Raw genomic sequence first — 19058 nt, forward strand, 5'->3', positions numbered from 1 at the left:
GTGCCCCATAAATATATCCAAACAATTACTACCAAAATGGATAAATTCAGTGACTGAATTTTTGTGTAAGAGGAGTAGATAATTCTATTTGGGGAAATTGGAGAAGGCTTATGGATACACTGATAAGGAAAACATACTTCTGCCCTCACAGAGTTTGGGGAAAGGAAATTTTGCAGTTGATCCCAGAAGCCTACTTATTTCACCACTGATGACCCAGATTTAAAAATAATCTGGTAGTCCAAAGCAATTTTTTGCCACTGAATATAAACTTCTTATATAAAATACCAATTATAACAACTCTGATTACTGCTGTAGTGGTACCATGATCCTTTTAACTTTTCTTTCACGGCAATCAATTGATCTGCTGCTTAATTCATATTTATTTAGATTGCAGCCATACAGATGCTTTTTGGGTGCTGCCAGGAAAATTAATATGTACATATAGAGTATAATGGATGTAGAAATGCTATGACAACCATAATGTGCTCTGCAAAGTATTAGATTACTATCATTATTTCTTTTTAAGTCTCACTACAAATAGATAAATTTTTAACATCATTTATCTTAAAACAAGTACCATGAAAAAAACTGAGTCACATAGTCTGATTTTCTTTTTTAAAGTCTCTTCAATTCTTATCCATGTCCATTTCAAATCATGTGTCATTTCATACCTTCATAAATACCACTTCCAATTTCCAGAAGATACAGATAGATACATGGTCTATATTTTCAGCCAATTAATCTGTCATAGAAAAAAAAAATGTTAGGTACCATTGATCATATTAAGAAATACTAAGAAATTAATAAATATTAAAATTATTTACCAGCAGCCTCAAAAACATACACATATGCCTATGTATATGTATATGTATGTGTATGTGCGTTAGTATACACTCACCCTTTAATAGTGCTAAAATCCTTTAAAGAATTTGATAGCTCTTTAACTTTTAATTTTTAAGCAAAAGGTTAACACGATAAAAAACGTGGGAAATGCAGACTTGGCCATTTTCAGTTTTGTGTAATGTATATTTAAACTCACTAACTTCTGCCCTTTTGAAAAGTTATGTATTTGAGTCTTCTTGTGTCAGTTCCTAGAAGTCAAGACAAATTTACAAGAAAGAAGCTCTAAAAGGTGGGAACAAGGCAAAGATACCAGCCTCAGAATATTTTTCTGGGACCTGAGGAGTGCATACAAAAGTCTAGAAGCAAAAGTCAGAAACAAATAGGGGCTGGACAGGACTTTTTTCTCTCCTCCAGTTAGCCTAGCCCAAGCACAGGGTTTGCATTCAGAACCTATCTAAAGGTGAATTTCATACCACACACCATGCAGGAAAGAGACGCTAGATGCTCTTCATGCCCAAGCGATTCACACGCTCACTCTCTCACCTTGTCAAATATCACAGTATTTGCCACCTATTGATGGAAGAACCTCCACAGCCCCTCAGTCTAACTCCCTCACCTTACAGATGAGGAAGCAGATATCCTGACTCAGGTTCCACCTTTTCCTTTTACCTCTGTGTCCCACCTCAGTGTCAATGTGCAGTATGTAACCAGAACTCTCTCTCTATTTTCAGGAAATTTGCCCCGCGATGTTCTGTGTGCAAGGAGCCTATTATGCCAGCCCCGGGCCAGGAGGAGACTGTCCGTATTGTGGCTTTGGATCGAGATTTCCATGTTCACTGCTACCGATGCGAGGTCTGGTTGACACCCCTGCCCTGCCAGTCTGTGGCAGGCATTGAAAGGCTCATTCAAGCTGGGTTATATAGATGTAGCAATTACTAAATCTCAGAATGGCCTTAGTGCCTTTACTCCTAGGACTTGGATTTTAGATCTGACACTAGTATTCCAAGCACATGCTGTTGAATAAGTCACTTTACCTCGCTCAGTCTGCTTCCTCACCGGAAGAAAGGGTTCAGGTCCTTAACTCCTCCAAATAAGGTGTGAGAGTGAAATACAAAATTGTATATTAAAGGACACTGTAAATTGCGAAATACTAAATTGGTGAGAAATGGTGTTATTGAATCTTTCACTTTGGCTCTGAGGCTTTGGTTAGAACTTCTTGGTCAGAGTCACGGAGATTTATTTCTTTGTTAGCATGCACTGCTAATTGCTCAGTTTCCTGAACGCCTCTAGAGCTGCAGTATATCTGCATGTTCTTTTTGGTAAAGCAAAACTTCCCGAAGAGTATAACCATTGCCGCTGTTGTGATCTGGATGCCCTGTTAACTTAAATTTCATTCTATGCCAAATGAAGACATGAGTTCCATTTACCTCCTTGCCACCATGGTAGAGAGCAGAGGCGAGGTTCATAGCTGTTGTGGCCTTTGAGAGTTTATACTAAAGTTAGCAAACACACACCTCTTGATAAAGTACTATGTATTTATTTTCCAAAGAAACTTCTATTTTCTCCAAAGACAAAGGCCAGCATTTAACTGTTATATAACACTTTTCAAAATGGACCCTAAGAGGAGCTGTCCACAGTAGTATATTCCTTTACAGTTATACAGTTCTTTGCATTTTTTTTTTTTTTTTTTTTTATCCATTGTCTTCTTTGATCTTCTCAACAGCTCGGTAAGGTAGAAAAATCAGAAGCTATTTTCAGAGTGGCAGTCAGCCTGTGTGCATTGAGGCAGACTGTGGCAAACCTATGGGTGGTGCTCAGGAGGCCTGTCCCCGAGACTAGCAGTCTTTGCTCTATACAATGCTGTCTCCTTTAGAAAGTACAGCAAACCACTGCTCCCCACAAACTTTAGGATTTTATTTTCTTACTACAATTGAAGTAAATACACAGAACCCACTGGTGGCCCTTCTGCTTGGCAGAAATCAGTCTACCTTTGCTGGAGCCCAGAAATGGCCAAAACATTCCATTCCTGTACCTGTGCATGCATTTTGAGAGATCCTTAAACTAATGGTAAAGGGTAAAAATGAATCAGTGGTTAGGGACATTCTTATTTTCTCTTGTTATTTGAGTAGGGGTAGCAAACTTCTACATGGGAGCCAAGATGGGTGGCCTCTTCTCTTCTTACACCTGTATTTCATATGAAGTGACCCTAGGAGGATTATATTTATGGCCATTTATATTTATGTCCCCAATCTCTAATTCAATTACATTCAAGATATACTATGTTATATAGTGGGAGAAAGGATGCATGGGATTAGCAGAATGTAAAGCAGGAAGGATAGTAAGTGGCCACATTATGGAGGCCTTGAATAGAAAGCTCAATCATTTGTTCTCCACATATGTACTTAACATTTTTACTAGCATCGTTTCCATCTGTCTTTACTGTTCTAGGATTGCGGTGGTCTCCTGTCTGAAGGAGATAACCAAGGCTGCTACCCCTTGGATGGGCACATCCTCTGCAAGACCTGCAACTCTGCCCGCATCAGGGTGTTGACCGCCAAGGCGAGCACTGACCTTTAGATTGAGTCACCTGTTCAGCTGGCACTGAGAAGAATGAACACAAGAAAAAGATAAGAAATACGAGAGGAAAGGCCATCAAACTACAGGATAGTCTCTGTTCTTCATCTGCTATTAACCTTTCCTTAGAAACACATAAATTATGAGATTTTTTTTAAAAGTTGTTACCAAATACACATTTCACATTGAATCATGTAGGATCTTGATGGGCCTTTGTTCCCAAGGACTTCCACATTTTTGCACAGATTATGCTCCATCCCATTCACTTCTGCATTCCTGTAACTTTTAATCCCTATGTTTGTCTCACTTTTCATCTGGTTGAATGGCTTTTTTTAGTGTGGTATTTGCTGTCACATAGTTTTTCCTGGGTGAGTCTGCCAACTCACAGGTGCTTTTGGCTTGAAATCTCCATCCTATCATTTCCGTTCTGCCTGTGACTGTAAAGAGTAGCCATTCTTTTCCCATGTACTGAAGAATATATTTTTCTGTTGCTTTATACTACTCATGTCCTTGGGGAGGGAAATGCACAATTTTTTTTTTGTTAGGCTGTAAAGAATTTAAGTTGTAAATTACATAAGTTAGAACAAGCCCAAATTTAATTTGCAACCATCAGAATTCAGAATCTATAGTGACCAGTGATCAAGGCTAATTGGAAAAGAGTTATCGGCCCATAGCTAATAAGTGCTGACAGACAACTAAGCTTCAGTATTTTTCTAAAGAAATTACAGGTGGTATATGCTAGAAAAGGCATTTTGTGGTTATGTTTAAAAAACATTATTGTCCCACAATATTACCTTAAGATTTTTCTTTTCTACACTACCTGGACATGGTAATACAGACAAACTTGATTTCTTCTAGAATATAACATTTTCAATATTGTCCCACTCTTCATCTTAGAAATATTGTCATGTTTATTCTAATATCCAACACAACTATCAAAATTGTCTTTTTCTCTAGAGGATGAAAGCTGTGAAAAAACAGTTCAAATGTTCTTCTTTTTCTTTTTTAGGACCAGGTCCATTTTGCCTGACAATTGCAAATCAGAGCATACAAAATAAAATTGTGCAGTTTTGTTTGGTTTACTTTCGAAAGAGTAGAAAGCCTGAAAAGATTGTGAAACCACAGTTTCATTATTCTCATAATCCCTTCTGCAACTGAAATTACATATTGCAGGAGACATTTTCATATCATCAATCTGACATTTACACCACACTTTCAAAGACAATCACTGAAAAAAAATTGTCTTTATGAGCTAAAAATATGCAGAATCTCTGCCTAGAATCTTTATTCAAACTTTTATTAGCCAGTGAAACACTCGCTTGCCAACTGCCAAGCCATACTTATTAAGTTCGAACATGTTTCACTTAAGGAGAAATACCTAGCTTAGTCATGGCAAGTTGCCATTTTGTAAACTAAGTATTTTGGATTGAGACTTCTTAAACCTTTCTTCAAATCTCCCACAAATATATACTTTTAAATTATGGAGTATTTTAAGTCTACAAAAAGGTATAAATAATAATATAATGAATTCCTATATACCTAACACCCAGTTTAAGATTCCAAAATAACAAATGTAATTACATCTTCCAACGTGCCCTTTCCTTACTCCACAGTTATCTTTCTCATGATTGTGATGTTCAGATTTCTAGTGATTTTTTTTTTAATTTTTAATTTTAACATCAGAACTGAAATGAAAAAATTATGGATACATGTTTTGAATTGCAAACTATTCCTCAGGAATTCCAATTAAATTTATTTTACTTGAATAGGAATGATCATAAAAGTGATTCTTTTTTTGTGACTAGAAATTCTTAAGCCGATAGTCACTACAGCTCATCCTTAATGTATGGTTCATTTGCTTTTGTCACTAAACAGTTTTGTGTTAGAACCACCAAAATTATAGCTTTTAAGAGCTTCCTTTGACCACTGTCTTTTATTTACCCTGCTTCTCTTATCTTTGACCGTATATTTCTCATAATGTGAAATATGATGAGATTCACTTAGGGGAAGCATGTGAGTTTTCGGAGGCAATGTCAACTGTGTCTCTGACTTCCTGCCTTCCAAATTGAAGGCCAGACCATGCTGATGACCTCAAGGAGCACTGACTATTTGACAATAGGGCAGATAATGTAATCGGCTTGAATTTTGACTTAGTAACTTTTTATGTAACACTTGGGGGAAGTTCTCTTTAGGACAAAGCAAAGAGTTCAATTTATTGAGGGATAGATTGTATCTCTTAAAGTGGTCATATTATTATTAATTTTGCCAAAAGAAGATGAATTTATTGAATATTTATACTATAAAATGTAGTAACATTCTACTTGCTTATTACATTTAAATCCTTATGTAACTGAATGTTTACATGTCAAGAGAAAAAGCTGTAAGAAAATGCTGTCACAGACCCATCCCTGTGGCATCGTCAGCAGAATATTGCTTGCTTACAATCTTTATTATGCATTCTTATAACATAACCTCAGAGTATCTTTACCAAAGGTTTTTAAAGTAAATCTCTTTTTAAGATAGACATACTTTTATAATAATGAATGTGCACTCATACATATGTAGAAATATTTAGATTTAGAGGATTTTTTTTTTCTTTCACAGGTATAATAAGGAAAGGATCCTACCATATTTTATTCTAGGGTTTCTTAAATATATGATTTATATTACTGTCTTTTCTATTAATCATTTGATTTAAACAATGCCAAGTAACTCTTTAATACTTTAGTTGCATGAAATTTTGCCTGCAACGAGAGAAAAAGATTGTATTACCTTAATGATTATAATCATACTGTCTGCTGATATAATATCATAATTGTTGTGGTTTAAATACATAAATAGTAGAAAAAATCAGAGTCTATAACAGAAAGTTTGTAAAAATATACTGATTTTGAAAAGTATCAAGAATATAAATATTTGGTGATTCTGTGTAACAAGAGAGACATGGAAAAGGAAAAAAATCCACTATATCATGGGCTCTGCAGAACATACCAAAATAGGATTTCTTAAATTTGTCAATCTCCAGACCATACTGACTCAACATGGAGTCTCACTGGCAAAGAAAATGGCCTTTAAAACTCAAAAATAAGACCAGGCGCGGTGACTCACACCTGTAATCCCAGCAATTTGGGAGGCTGAGACAGGAGGATTGCCTGAGGCCAGGAGTTTGACACCAGCCTGGGCAACACAGTGAGACCTTGTCTCTACAAAAAATAAAATAAAATAAAAACCAAATTAGCCAGACATGTGGCATGCGGTTGTTTAAATAAATAAATAAATAAGTAAATAATTGACTCAAAAAATGAGTCGTGTGTCCCAGCATAAGGCATCAGGTTGTCAGATGCTGGCATCTCTGCAGCGCAAACGTGTGGGTTCTTTTTCTTGTCATTAACACACTGTTATTTCTGTAGGAGCAACTTCTCTGATCAAAATAACTTTTTTGGGTATGTGCTGATTAAGGAGGTGGACTTATCAACACTATAATTGTTCCCTATGAAAGATTCTGCAGAGATGTTTATGGTGAGGTTTAAAGGATATGCAACTCTACATTTAAACAAATATTTTATATTTGGGTACAGAGGAAGAAAGAGAGGACTTTTTCCATGGGGCTATAGTAGAGAGTTAGTGGAATACAGACAGGACTCTGAAAACACAACTTCCAACCATTTTTATAGGTAGTGAAAATCCTATTAATGTGAACCAGCCAGGAATAACAGTGTTATTTCTATTTGATACGGTTTGGGCTTCTCTTGTCAAATCTGCGTCGGCTGCCCCCTGACACTTCCATTATCAAGTTTTGAAGGGTGTTGGGGAAATTATGGCAGCTGCTAGGGAGATCAGGGAAACACTGATGTAACCTCAAAGCCTCTCACCATTCCTCTTGGCTTGGAAAGGCTTTATTTTTTCATATACATTTCTAGAAATATTGCTATTCTACCTTAGTATTTCACATTTGTAGTTCAAACGAGCGATTGTCCATCTGTTGCCTAGAGCTATAGTACATGTGTGTTATGAATGAAATATGACAGCATGTTCCATACCCCTGCTTTAGCCATCTGTGGGAAACCAGCAAACTGAAAAAGATACCTCTGCAAAATGTGCCTCAAGTCCATTTCTTGAGATCGTTCGTTTGGTGCACTCTCGTGGGAGACAATCAGAGAACAACATATACTTGTGCCTTATTTTCAAAGAATCTATTTACACTACTATGAATATTCCACTGAAGAGTCAATGATGTAAATGATAACCACCAAATCTCAAAAGTATACTCACCAAAAAGTAAAAAAGAAAAAAAAAAGAACGAAAAGAAAGAGAGAGAGAGAAGTCAACTTTTCATCTTAATATATTCCAGTAGTATTTATTTTTTCTTTGTCTTGGAAGTATCTCATAGGTCTTTAAATGAGTAAAACATTTTTATGCCAGAAGGTGATATAATGGATGTTAGTGTCTTTTATTTGATTTTACAGTAGCTTTACTCAGATAATGAAGACACAGACTTCAGCTTGAGCCTTTACCACCCATTCAGCATATTTTTTAATTGTGTTCATTTTATTTGCTTAATAGTGGTCCAAACAAGTTCAAAACTTGTTCTCAGTGAGGCATTAATATGGTGCAACCATGAATATTTCAGACCAAATTATTTACTTGACAGATAACTAGAATGAAACTTTTCTCATGAGGCTGTTATTTGGTGAGCATAGCCTTATTTCAAACCTTTAAAAAGTTACCTGACTGAAGCTACTATGACTTGGTAAGGATTCTTCCTCCCTTCCTTTCTCCCTCTTCCTTCCTCCTCTTCTTATTTTCTTTCCTACTTTCCTCTCTCCCTTTCTTTCCTTCTTTCCATCCTACCTATTAGTGTTGCTGTACTTGGATTTTTGTAAATTAAATCAATGCATTATGGTTTTATGGAATTATGATTATATTAATAAGGGGAAGGCTACCAGAAAATAGATATGGCATCCATAAAATCTTCCTTTCTAGGGGCATATTTTTTAGGTTGTATTTATTCGTAAAGTGAAATGAGATAATAGAGTCTTTCTGTTTCATTTTAATGAATTTTCATCAGGGACTGAGGTCATAGATTCTTGGAAAATTCATTTGTGACTGATCTAGTTTTCTCAGCTGTATGCAAAGTAATCTTTCAAAGACTAGGTTAAGATTTTTTTTTTAAGTCCAAAGCAATTTAACCACAAAAAAATTATGTTTTTAATGATGGCATTTTATTTTATTCCATTGCAGCTTGATAACTTTCCTTAGAGCAAAGGAATAACTTATATTTTCAGAATTTTAACATAGATTAGCACTTAGCCTGTGAGACTAATATTATATTGTAAAAGTTGATACTAAAATATTTTTCAGCAGGTTGGACAGCACCAGGTTTTCTTAGATCACAGACTACAGGCATAATTTCCCTTCAGTCCAGAAAAAAGGACACTAATTCCCTTTTCTATTTAATTTTCCTGGCCCTTGTGCAAAAAGTTGTGGACTCTATCTTAGTTACAACATGCATGTCCCTTATTTTGTGGAGAGCTGTGTGAAAGATGTGTTTTTTTCTTTAACTGATTGACAGGTCCCCCTCAAAGTTACAAAAAAAAAAAAAGTGCTACACTTTTGCTGTTAATTTCTGGTTGTTATTTAACTGACAGAAGTCTCTTAATGCACAAATAAATATCTCTACATCTAGCCTTTGTTTAAAATAAAAATTAATATTCTACAAACACCTATGTATACTAGAGAGGGGGGAAACACTGTAACTAATTCCTTTATAGTACTTTCAGATTATTGCATTAAGCCTTTCATGTTATGTAGCATTGTTAATTTTTCCTAGATACCCATCCACTTAAGGGCCAGAGAAATCCTTATTCATTTAATTCTGGTGGGCATTTACTTAATATATCCAAATAAAAACATTATTAAACAGCCACAGTTGCATTCAGCCAATTTGGCACTGAATGTGGCTTCTAAATTCAGTTCTCTACCCTACAAATGGAATGTTCTACCAAGAAAGAGAAGCATCACCATGTTATCTTGTGTTCTACACCACTACAGAGAGTTACAGTTGCCCCCAAACACGAATGCTATTCCCAAATAAAATAGAATCATGGGCCTTTTAAAGATCTGAACCTTCTCTGTTATTTTCCTGATGAACTACCATCCCATATCTTCTTAGTCCTGGCCAGTATGTAGTAGTGCTCATATACGTCTATTCTAGCTCTGTAGCTCCACACAACAAGTCTTAAGTCCAAATCTTTGCCTCTTCATGTCTGATATCACCAACTCAGTCAACTTTTCTTCACTTATTGACATAGTGTCATGTCCTGTCACTCTCTGCTGCTTCTTTAAACAATGGACACAAACATATTTTCTAATTTTCAGTGTCCTCAATGAAACTTGGCAATTCACCATGAGTCAGGCTAGGTTGAAAGGCTTTCTTTAGGGTTGAAAGTAAATGAAATTGGAATCACCCAAAGAGAATTTCCCCAAAAATCCTCAGACCCAGAAGTGTAAAAGCTACAGAAGGATAGAACTCCCGTGTTACTTTTTGTTCTGTACGATTTTGGATGTTGCCAAAATCAAATTCATTCTGAAAACAGGAAGCAAGCTAATGCATATGCCATCCATGAGATTCCCACTTCTGTGTCAGTTCATAATCCATTCAACCCTTTCCTTTTATCCTTGTCTTCTTCAGAATATGACATTTTTCATCCATATTTTCATGTTAAATATTAACACTTTATAGGTTCTACACAAATATATGGACACTTTACAGGTTATACATAAATATTTGCTGGTTGATTGGTTTTGAGATTCACTTCATTCTGTGCTCAAATATTTGTTCCTAGAGATGTTACACGTTAGAAAAAGTGAGCAGTTTCTTTCTCTAATCATTTAGGAGTCCGTATTTTTATTTTATTTTTTTGTCTCCCCAACATCCTTATCTCTTACGCAGCTCTTCAATTTAATAATTACCAAATAATCACTGTAAGAGAATCAGCCCCTAAGTAACTTTGATTCAAGCCAACTGTAATAAGATCCAACTGCTTCAATCTGTACTTAATAGGAAGGAAAGTGGCATCAGGAAGAGTAATTCCAGTGACATGAGTAAGACTTTATGGAGGACATAAAATTTGATAAGAAATCTTGAGCTGATGAATTGACTTGATTTGGAAGTTGAGAAAAGAGTATTTAAAGCACGACAGGGAAACATGGGCTATACTCAGAGAAGACCGTCTGCATCAGCCAAAATATCACGGATTCTGGAAATTCCTTCTTAACAGAAAAAAAGGCTTCCAAATAATCAGGCTCAATGGGAAGAAAAAGGCATATAGGAAGCCTGAGGAAGTATTTACTTGCTTTTCCATCTCTTTATAATTGGAAGAGAAGATGGTCTGCCAAAATGTAACCCAGCATGCACAGTGTGAACAGGAAGCAGCCCTCCATGAACTTTATTATAACAGAAAATGAGCATTCTTATTGATCCACAGCTACGTCTTCTGTTCTTGCAGCAAGGGTACATGTCCTTTGACCCTCCACAAGAGAACAAGCAGGACATCTCTATTTTCCTATTGAGTCTAAGTCCGTTATTAGAAAGGACTTCCCGGCCATCTGTTCCACTTGGTATTAAAATTCCCTTACAGATTCATTGCTAAGTGCCAATTCTGACTACTTAAACATCACCTGTGTCAAGGAGCTCATTATTCCGTGAGGTCTGACATTTCTTTCATCACATTTTGTTCCAAGCTACCCATGACTTTAAAACAGAGCCAGCCTTTGGGGCATTGTTCTCTTTGGTGCCACACAAAACCTGTAGTACACAATACAATGTTGCTTCCCCCTCCTTTTCCTTCCATCTATATTTGTTTTGTTTTGGGCATTGCATTACTTTTTTAAAAAAACTTTGATTACACAAATTGTTAAGAATGTCTAAAATTAGTCTGAAGGATGTTCTGAGGGCCAGACATTAGAGTTGCTGAGTTTTTTGTTGCTGGTTGTACTTTCCCATTTAGAAGACAGACCATTCTGACAGTTATTATGTAGCTTCATGCCTTCCCCAGTAACTAACCCATGAACAGTACACCCCTTTTATCTGACTTGTTGATAATGACCTTTAAAATGTTGGAAATGGGCCAGGCGTGGTGGCTCACGCCTGTAATCCCAGCACTTTGGGAGGCCGAGGCGGGTGAATCACGAGGTCAAGAGATCGAGACCATCCTGGTCAACCTGGTAAAACCCCGACTCTACTAAAAAACAAAAACTAGCTGGGCATGGTGGTGTGTGCCTGTAGTCCCAGCTACTCGGGAGGCTGAAGCAGGAGAATCACTTGAACCTGGGAGGTGGAGGTTGCAATGAGCAGAGATGGCGCCACTGCACTCCAACCTGGTAACAGAGACTCCATCTCAAAAAAGAAAAAAACGAAAAGAAAAGTTGGGAAATGTTGGTGTATAATCCCCATGTCTAACAAGGAAGAAGTCAAAAGCAAAAAATAGTGGTACTGCTGAAAACTCATTATTTCCGCTTAGTTCATCTGTGGAAAAGGATATCATTCTTGAGGAAAGGGGTTCTATTATGCTATAGTTTTATACGGAAATGTACAAGTGCTTTCCTCATTGCTCTGGATGACTATTTAGTTTAAATAGTATACCTTTGTCTTGGGGAAGACCATGATTGTGGCTTCTTCTACCCCAGCTTTGAATGAGAGAGCACTGTAGGCAGAAACTGCCATCAGTCTCCTGGGCAGGACCTGGAGGTAACTTTCTAAGCTCTAAAATAATAATTCCTAAGAGAGCTTACAAACTGCTTCCACACAGAAAATAGCCCAGGGAGGATGGTTATTAATAGCCCTATTCTAGAAGAGAAAGATGAGGCTCAAACCATTAAGTGACTTGCCAGAAGTTATGACATAGCTGGGAAGTGGCAGATTTGGGGATAAACCCAGGTCTTGCAAGTCCAGTGCTGTCTCCAAGTAGCCATGCTTACAGCTGAGAACACCTTAGAAGACAGTATGGACTTCTCACAGACTACCAGGCCCCCAGTCATCCAGGGAAATTCAGAGACCAATTGACTGCCAGGTGGCAAATCCACATGTGTACTGCAGTCTTGGAGATCATGTACAGCTTGCACACGTCTATGTCATCTTGTGGGAAACCTCTAGGTATTCTGTCTGATCTGCACTGTGAGGAAGTTGGTGGGAAGAGGCCACTGATAAGAACAAACAACAGGCAGAACAAAGCATATTGCAGTAAATTTCCCCGGAGAGAGTTGGTTTACATTCCACTCACCAAAAACCTCTCTGGGACTTTCAGGTTCAGAATATTAACCGAGACCATATCATTTAGAATTCATTGGCATGCAGAGGTGACTTGATTCCTAAAAGAAGCCTCTCTCCCATGGACCACGATGTACGTTCCACAGAGTCAGAAACCGCCGTAGGTTAACAATGCATTTTAGTCTCTCTCTCCATTCACGTTTACTGAGAGCGCACCAAGTGCATGTTGCTGCAACAGGCGTTTCCGATCCAGCCAATCCATGAGCTGACAATGTGGGTAAACAAATGTTATGGAACTGTTGGCATTTCTGAGATTTGGCCTTTGCCATTTGATAGACTTTGCTTCCCAGGATGCTGTCATTTTGTGATTTATTCTAATTACAAGGAATGTGGTACCATGTTGTTTTCAGAAAACCTTCTAGAAAGCCTCCGTGTATGCTCTAGAAGTTGCTCTATATAGCAGTTCAGCAAGTGAGTGTTCCTTTTCTTGAGCTGCATCCCTCAGGAAGCTGTACTTTTAGGATGTACTTTCCACTTTTTATTTCCTCTCATTTCACTCTTTAGTTGTTTGCTATATCCTAAAATATGTGAAGTGAGAGAAAAAATATCATTTCCTCTCATTAAATCTCCTGCATTAAATCCAAGAATCCTTTAACATAATCATACCTGGTAAGTGTTTTATGCATTTCCCTCCCTGGAGTGTATCATCCATCAAGCCAGTATCATCATCCACCTGCTTATTCCCTGGGACTAATGAGAGCCAAGTTAAACAGCAAATGGCTTCTCACCCTTTCCTAGTCCTCACACCTGAGGAATAAAGGAGACATTAATGGGACCGGGAGAGCGGTGGCTTTGGTTGAGATGGCACATTCATAGACGAGGAAGGTGTCTCACCTCCCTGTGAGGCTTGATGAATATTATGGCCAATGGAGTGGAAAATGATTCTTGTCGAATAGACGGAGTATTCCCACCCCCGGAATGGATTAATAGAGGACACAATTTGAGCACTTCTCAGAATTATCTAGAATGCCTGAGTAGAGACTCACATGGGTGGAATCTGTGTTCTCATTAGAGGGAATAAAAAGACAATGAGGTGGTAAATGTGAAAAAAGCAGCCTTTTAGAAAAACATTATTTTCAAATACCTTTATAAATCATCTAATTTATCTTCACATAATATAAAGAAAAAACTAATAAAAACTTTCTTATTTTACTTTACATAACATATTCTGCCATATTTAGGGATCATACAATTGTATTGTCTTCAAAACACACACACACACACACACACACACACACACACACACACACACCCCTTCCAAGAAAGCTGATCCTTCAAAAAGTAAATCTTATTTTTAAGCACTTGGGTTTTCAGGCCAGGAAATTAATAAACCCGATACCTGACCCATTTTTGTAGCAGCTGAAAAGAAGAAAAAGCTATTTAAATTTTGTGTGGATCCATTTATCTCTTAAAATATGCCAAAGCAATTTGAGGTGGGGGTGGAAACAGGTATTTATCTCTCATGCATGATTGCCTCTTTATATTTCTATCTGTTGGGAAAAGGGTAAAGAACTATTCTTGGTCATTATTATTGATGTATTGTGTTGCCACTTCGTATGGTGCCTGCTGTGCTTTCTCCCGAGGCATCGCAGTAATCGTTGCTTTCTTGACTCTTTCCTTCATCACGAGAGAGTAAATATGAAGTCTGAATGTCGTTCCTCACCCCCAAATTATTTAACTCAGCTTCCAAACTAGTTTAAGAAATGCAAAATGGGAAGAGCTGGCTTTTCTTAGATACATTTCTTCTTTTTTTATTCTTTCTTGGGAGACGTTAAGTATAAAGGGAAAAAAGTTCCTTCTTCTCTCTCTTTCTCTTTGGGTGACAGCAATGCTCACTTAGTAATTATAAACCAGAAATAGGAGAGTAGCTTGGGCAGGTTATGATACATCTGCCCAATGTGTTTCATTCCTTCAAACATAAACTTTGAGAGGAAAAGAGATTTTTATAATTTAAATGCCAACGATAGGAATGGCCTCATATTTTAACTTCCAAATAATAAATAGGGAGCTGGTATTTGGGCAGAGTTTGCATTTTACTAATCCTATATACTTTGAGCTTAGTTTATAGAATTGTGTCAAATACATCAACATGTCAGGATTATAGTGCCAAAAATAGTTAAAGTGCCTTGGACCTCCCTCTCTAGGTAGCAAATTGAAACTAGCATGGGACCATGCCATCCTTTTAGCATAATGGAGAAGTCTGAACTGAGGAGTATCTTTGATGAAAGACATTTAGGATCCTAGAAACTAAATCTTGTCACCAACACTTTATAGTAAAGTAGTAGCAAAATTATTTTTAAAAGACTTTCTTCCTTTTACTACCCATTTCCTCTCTTGGGAAAGCTGATGAGCAAATTATCCAAGACTCATTTCTTTATTAAGCAAAGTCAGAATATTTCCACTCTGAAAATCTGAATTATGCCCTCATTCTTTTTCAAGAAACATCTCAAAGAGCAAATAGAATTAAACATGACACTTGATTGTCTGATTATTTGGCATGTATTAAATTATCGTGTGGTTTAATGTGCCTTAAGATTTAAACTTAGATGCAAAACCTTTACAGTTGGATGTAGCGTTGAGCTTTTGCATGTTTTCTGTATAATAAACCACTTTTGTTTTGTTTGTTTTGTCTTTTAACCTACACCTTTATCATTACACTAACAGATTTGGGGCTTCTCTTTCTCTTCAACTAAGTAAGGGAATATGTGCAATTATGAGACATACAAAAAAGGAAAGGGAAAGGACTTTCTAAGTAGCAAATCTGTGCCGTGAAGTAGATGTGACGTGAAGATACAGAGCCTGAGGATAGTAATTCTCCCTGAGCCACGCACACAGGCTTTTATTTCATGCCTTTTCTCTTTCTGTGCCATCACCTTTGAGAAAAACGGTTGCACCTTCTCCAAGTCTGCCTTTTTAACAGCTACAGTTGAGTTGGCAAGACTTCCCCAGCTCTGAATATAGCCATTTGCCGACTCCGGCCTCTTTGCGAGACTGACTCAAATCTGTGATCTTCTGTTCAGCATACACATCAGCAAAGTGAGAAGATGAGCACTAAATATAGGCTCTATTAACTTTACTTTTAGATTTACTGCCTTCAAAAAGTGCCTATTCTGAGCAACATAAACGTTATTCCTTACATATGTATGTACACACGGTACCCAGAGCCGTACTGTGCAGCCTTCAAAAACATACCATCAGAAAGAGTAGGTGCTGAGATAAGGAAACTTTGCCAAATGGAAGAAAGTCACTCACTTCCAATATCCCCTCTCGAGTGGCTACCGTGAAATGGGCTGCAAACACATTCCCTGAGCATCCCTTGCTGATACAGCTTCTTTATATTTATATCTTACTGGATGGTAGCATATTGCTGAGGTTTCCTGTACTCTGCTTCAAGGGAATGTAAGCTTTATGGCATTGAAACATTTAGTCAGGAAAAAAAAATGTTTAAGAGAATTAATAGAGCCATAGTCTGTATTAGGATGTGTGTCATATGTGTGTTTTATAAACTAAGCATTGGTGGTTTAGAGTGTTAAAGTGTCAGCACATTCTTTCTCCTTTTGTCTCTCAGGCTAACAGGAGAGAAAATAAAGAAAAGTCTTGGCTGTGGGGATTGGAAGCTCAAGGGGCCAAATGTCCTTGCCAGATCCGTAGAGCATTACTTTGACTCCTAAAAATAGTAGTGTATGTTATTTGATGGCTTTTGTTTCCATAGTTCCATCACTGACAGAACTGTCAATACTGTTGCTGGAGCAGCAGCATAGCCTAGAGTGATGCATTCTTACCCAGGGATGGCAATAGGAGAGGGTCCATGTAAATAGGACGAGGTAGACAGTGCATGATTGTAGGAGAAGGGTTGAAGGGAGGACATGATTCCAAAAAAGATCGTTCTCAATGTGTCGTCTGACTCAACCAGCTGGCAGATTACACTTGCCAAGTCGTTCCCTTTCCTTCTAAGTCAGTTGGCTCCATATTCACTTGAATATGCCTCTGTTTGGGCAAAGCAAGATACCTCCACTTAACCTTTATCCAAGGAAGCTCTTGGTGTCCTCTTGGTCATAAAGTTGTCTCCTACCTTCCCCAGCTTTACCAAATGGAAGTAAAAGGGGACAAATGATGGAAGATGGACTCCATGCCATTGCAGTCAGCCACCATTCTGGTTTCCATATAAGGAGCCCCATTACATAAGCTACGGGTGAGGTTGGAACAGCTATGTTTCATAATTTCAAGAGTGTGACCACCCTGCTGTAGTCATCATCATTGGATGAATCCAGTTGACTCTTTGGCAAAACAGTGATACTTTTCACTAAAAATGCCTACTCTTCCTGTTGATGTTCCTTTTCTGTTTTTACCTTATCCAGTTTCAACACTAGTCATTTTTTAATTTTTTCGAGAATCAGATTTTAGCGCTAGAAAAGAGTTAAAAATTTCAGTGTAATGTCATAAGGATGTTGGGATACAGAGATTTTTTTCCCCCCCTTGGAAACAAATGGACTGAGAAAGACACAGCACGGCTTTGCTCTGAGTTTCAATCTGATGATTATGACCATGAAAGATAATCTTATGGAAAGGTTAAATGGTGTTTACAAGTGGATAGATAAGGGGGAAGATGGTGAGAAGCCGGGTTTTCTCTACGCTAAATGTGTCTACTAAGAGCAGCACTTCCTACTAGCTAAGCACAATCATAGCCCCACCATGATGAACTGCTAGTCTGAATAATATTCCCTGACTTAGAGAAAGGCACACAAAAACATATAAGGAATATGTCTATTTTCATATGTGTGATACTGACAGAGCCATGGTATTCCTAAAATATAGGTTTCTCTTTTTTCTTATATTCTTAGCAAATTGCATTTATTCACTACATTACAAACCATCACTGATGTATCCAAAATAGCACACATAGTTCAGTATGAAAATAAGAGAATAAAATCTGTGATAAGCAAGTGATTTAGGTATTTTCTTTTGTGTTTATGCATTATCCGACTATATTAAGACCTGTTTTCTATTTACCTTCTATCAGTTTTCTCTATCAATTATGTTTTTTCAATGCTCTGTAAGAATGAATATGGAAATTATATTTCTTTTCTCTGTAAAAGAGTTGCAACTACTTTATTATATTTAGAAATCCAATAAACTTCTTATTACATTTACTTGCCTATGTGTGGAATTCTTTTTGAGTTGGATAATCTCTGTTTCCTTTTCTTCTAACCCCCTTTACTGTGTGACTCATTTTTTACATCATTTGCTTTCCATATGGTCTTCTGAGAAATGGAATATCTCTCATAGCAAATATGATGCCACAAGAGTATGAAAGCACCCACTCTCTTCCACTGTTAGCCCAGAAGAACTGAAGGTCAGAGGTGTTCTAAAATTATTTGGTCACTCTGTGTCTTGACCTTGCAAAGACTTTTTCATTTTTAAAGCTGGATCCAAGTAAATGGGTCCCTTTGGGTGGGGTTGGAATTCTCCATTTTTGTCACAAACAAGTGGCTGACCTGTTCATACTTTTATTCCATCTGTATTACGCATAGTTTTCAAACATTGAGAATTTCCTCTGTACTAGGCATCTCAAGCAATACAGATAGAAATGACATATAGTTCCTTTCAATGAGTTTATAATCTAGCTGAGCTGATAGATATGGATACAAATAACTATGGAGACAGGAAAGGAATAGCCACAAACAGGGAAAAGTAACTTAGCATATTCAAGACTTTTCACTGTTACTCCATTTTCAATACCCTTGTGATTATCTTACCCTCATTTTATAGCTGAAAATTCCGAGAGTGAGAAAAAAGGTTAATAACCCAAGATCCACATTCATTCGCTGAGCCTTTTTTCCTCATTTTTTAAAGTAGCAGTTCTGCAGAAGAACCAAGACTCCTGATATCCAGTCTATTGATCCTTAATAAGAGTGATTAGCACTAGAGCATACATGAAACTCACCCGATGAAAGTTAGAAAAGAGTATCTGTTCTCTTTTCCACTAATCTCTCCAACATCACATTTCTGCCTACTAGTGCTGGGGCATCTGAGAACTACAGGTGGGAAGACTCTGTACTAAAGACCACTGTTTTTAACTGCCATACACAAGATGAAACTTTGAACAAATGGTAGGTATATCAATGGGATTTGTGGTACTTGTAATTTCTTACCAGAAAGTTGTAAACAAGAGAATACATGAGATGTGACCTTGTCTTCTCTTTATTCTTCTACAAAGAAGCTATAAGAAGTAATCTTACCTTCCTTCTCCCTGTATTTCTCAAATTACTCTGTTTTTTCACCCACCCTTCTGCTCTGTTTTCTAACACTGTAC

At 37.2% G+C, this 19058-nt stretch overlaps 1 protein-coding gene across 14 annotated transcripts in view; it reads left to right on the forward strand.

Moving 5' to 3' along the window:
* Nucleotides 1–17895, forward strand: part of LPP (LIM domain containing preferred translocation partner in lipoma) — a 735767-nt gene extending 717872 nt beyond the window's left edge. For all 14 annotated transcript variants that reach the window (XM_021933886.2, XM_031662904.1, XM_031662912.1 and 11 more), the window contains 2 exons: nucleotides 1575–1695; nucleotides 3292–17895. In XM_021933886.2, the coding sequence (XP_021789578.2) occupies nucleotides 1575–1695; nucleotides 3292–3420 (250 nt within the window). In that variant the 3' untranslated portion in view covers nucleotides 3421–17895. The remainder of the gene's footprint in view (nucleotides 1–1574; nucleotides 1696–3291) is intronic.
* Nucleotides 17896–19058: the final 1163 nt, after the last annotated feature.

Source organism: Papio anubis, chromosome 2, assembly GCF_008728515.1.
Source record: "Papio anubis isolate 15944 chromosome 2, Panubis1.0, whole genome shotgun sequence".
Lineage (NCBI taxonomy): Eukaryota > Metazoa > Chordata > Mammalia > Primates > Cercopithecidae > Papio > Papio anubis.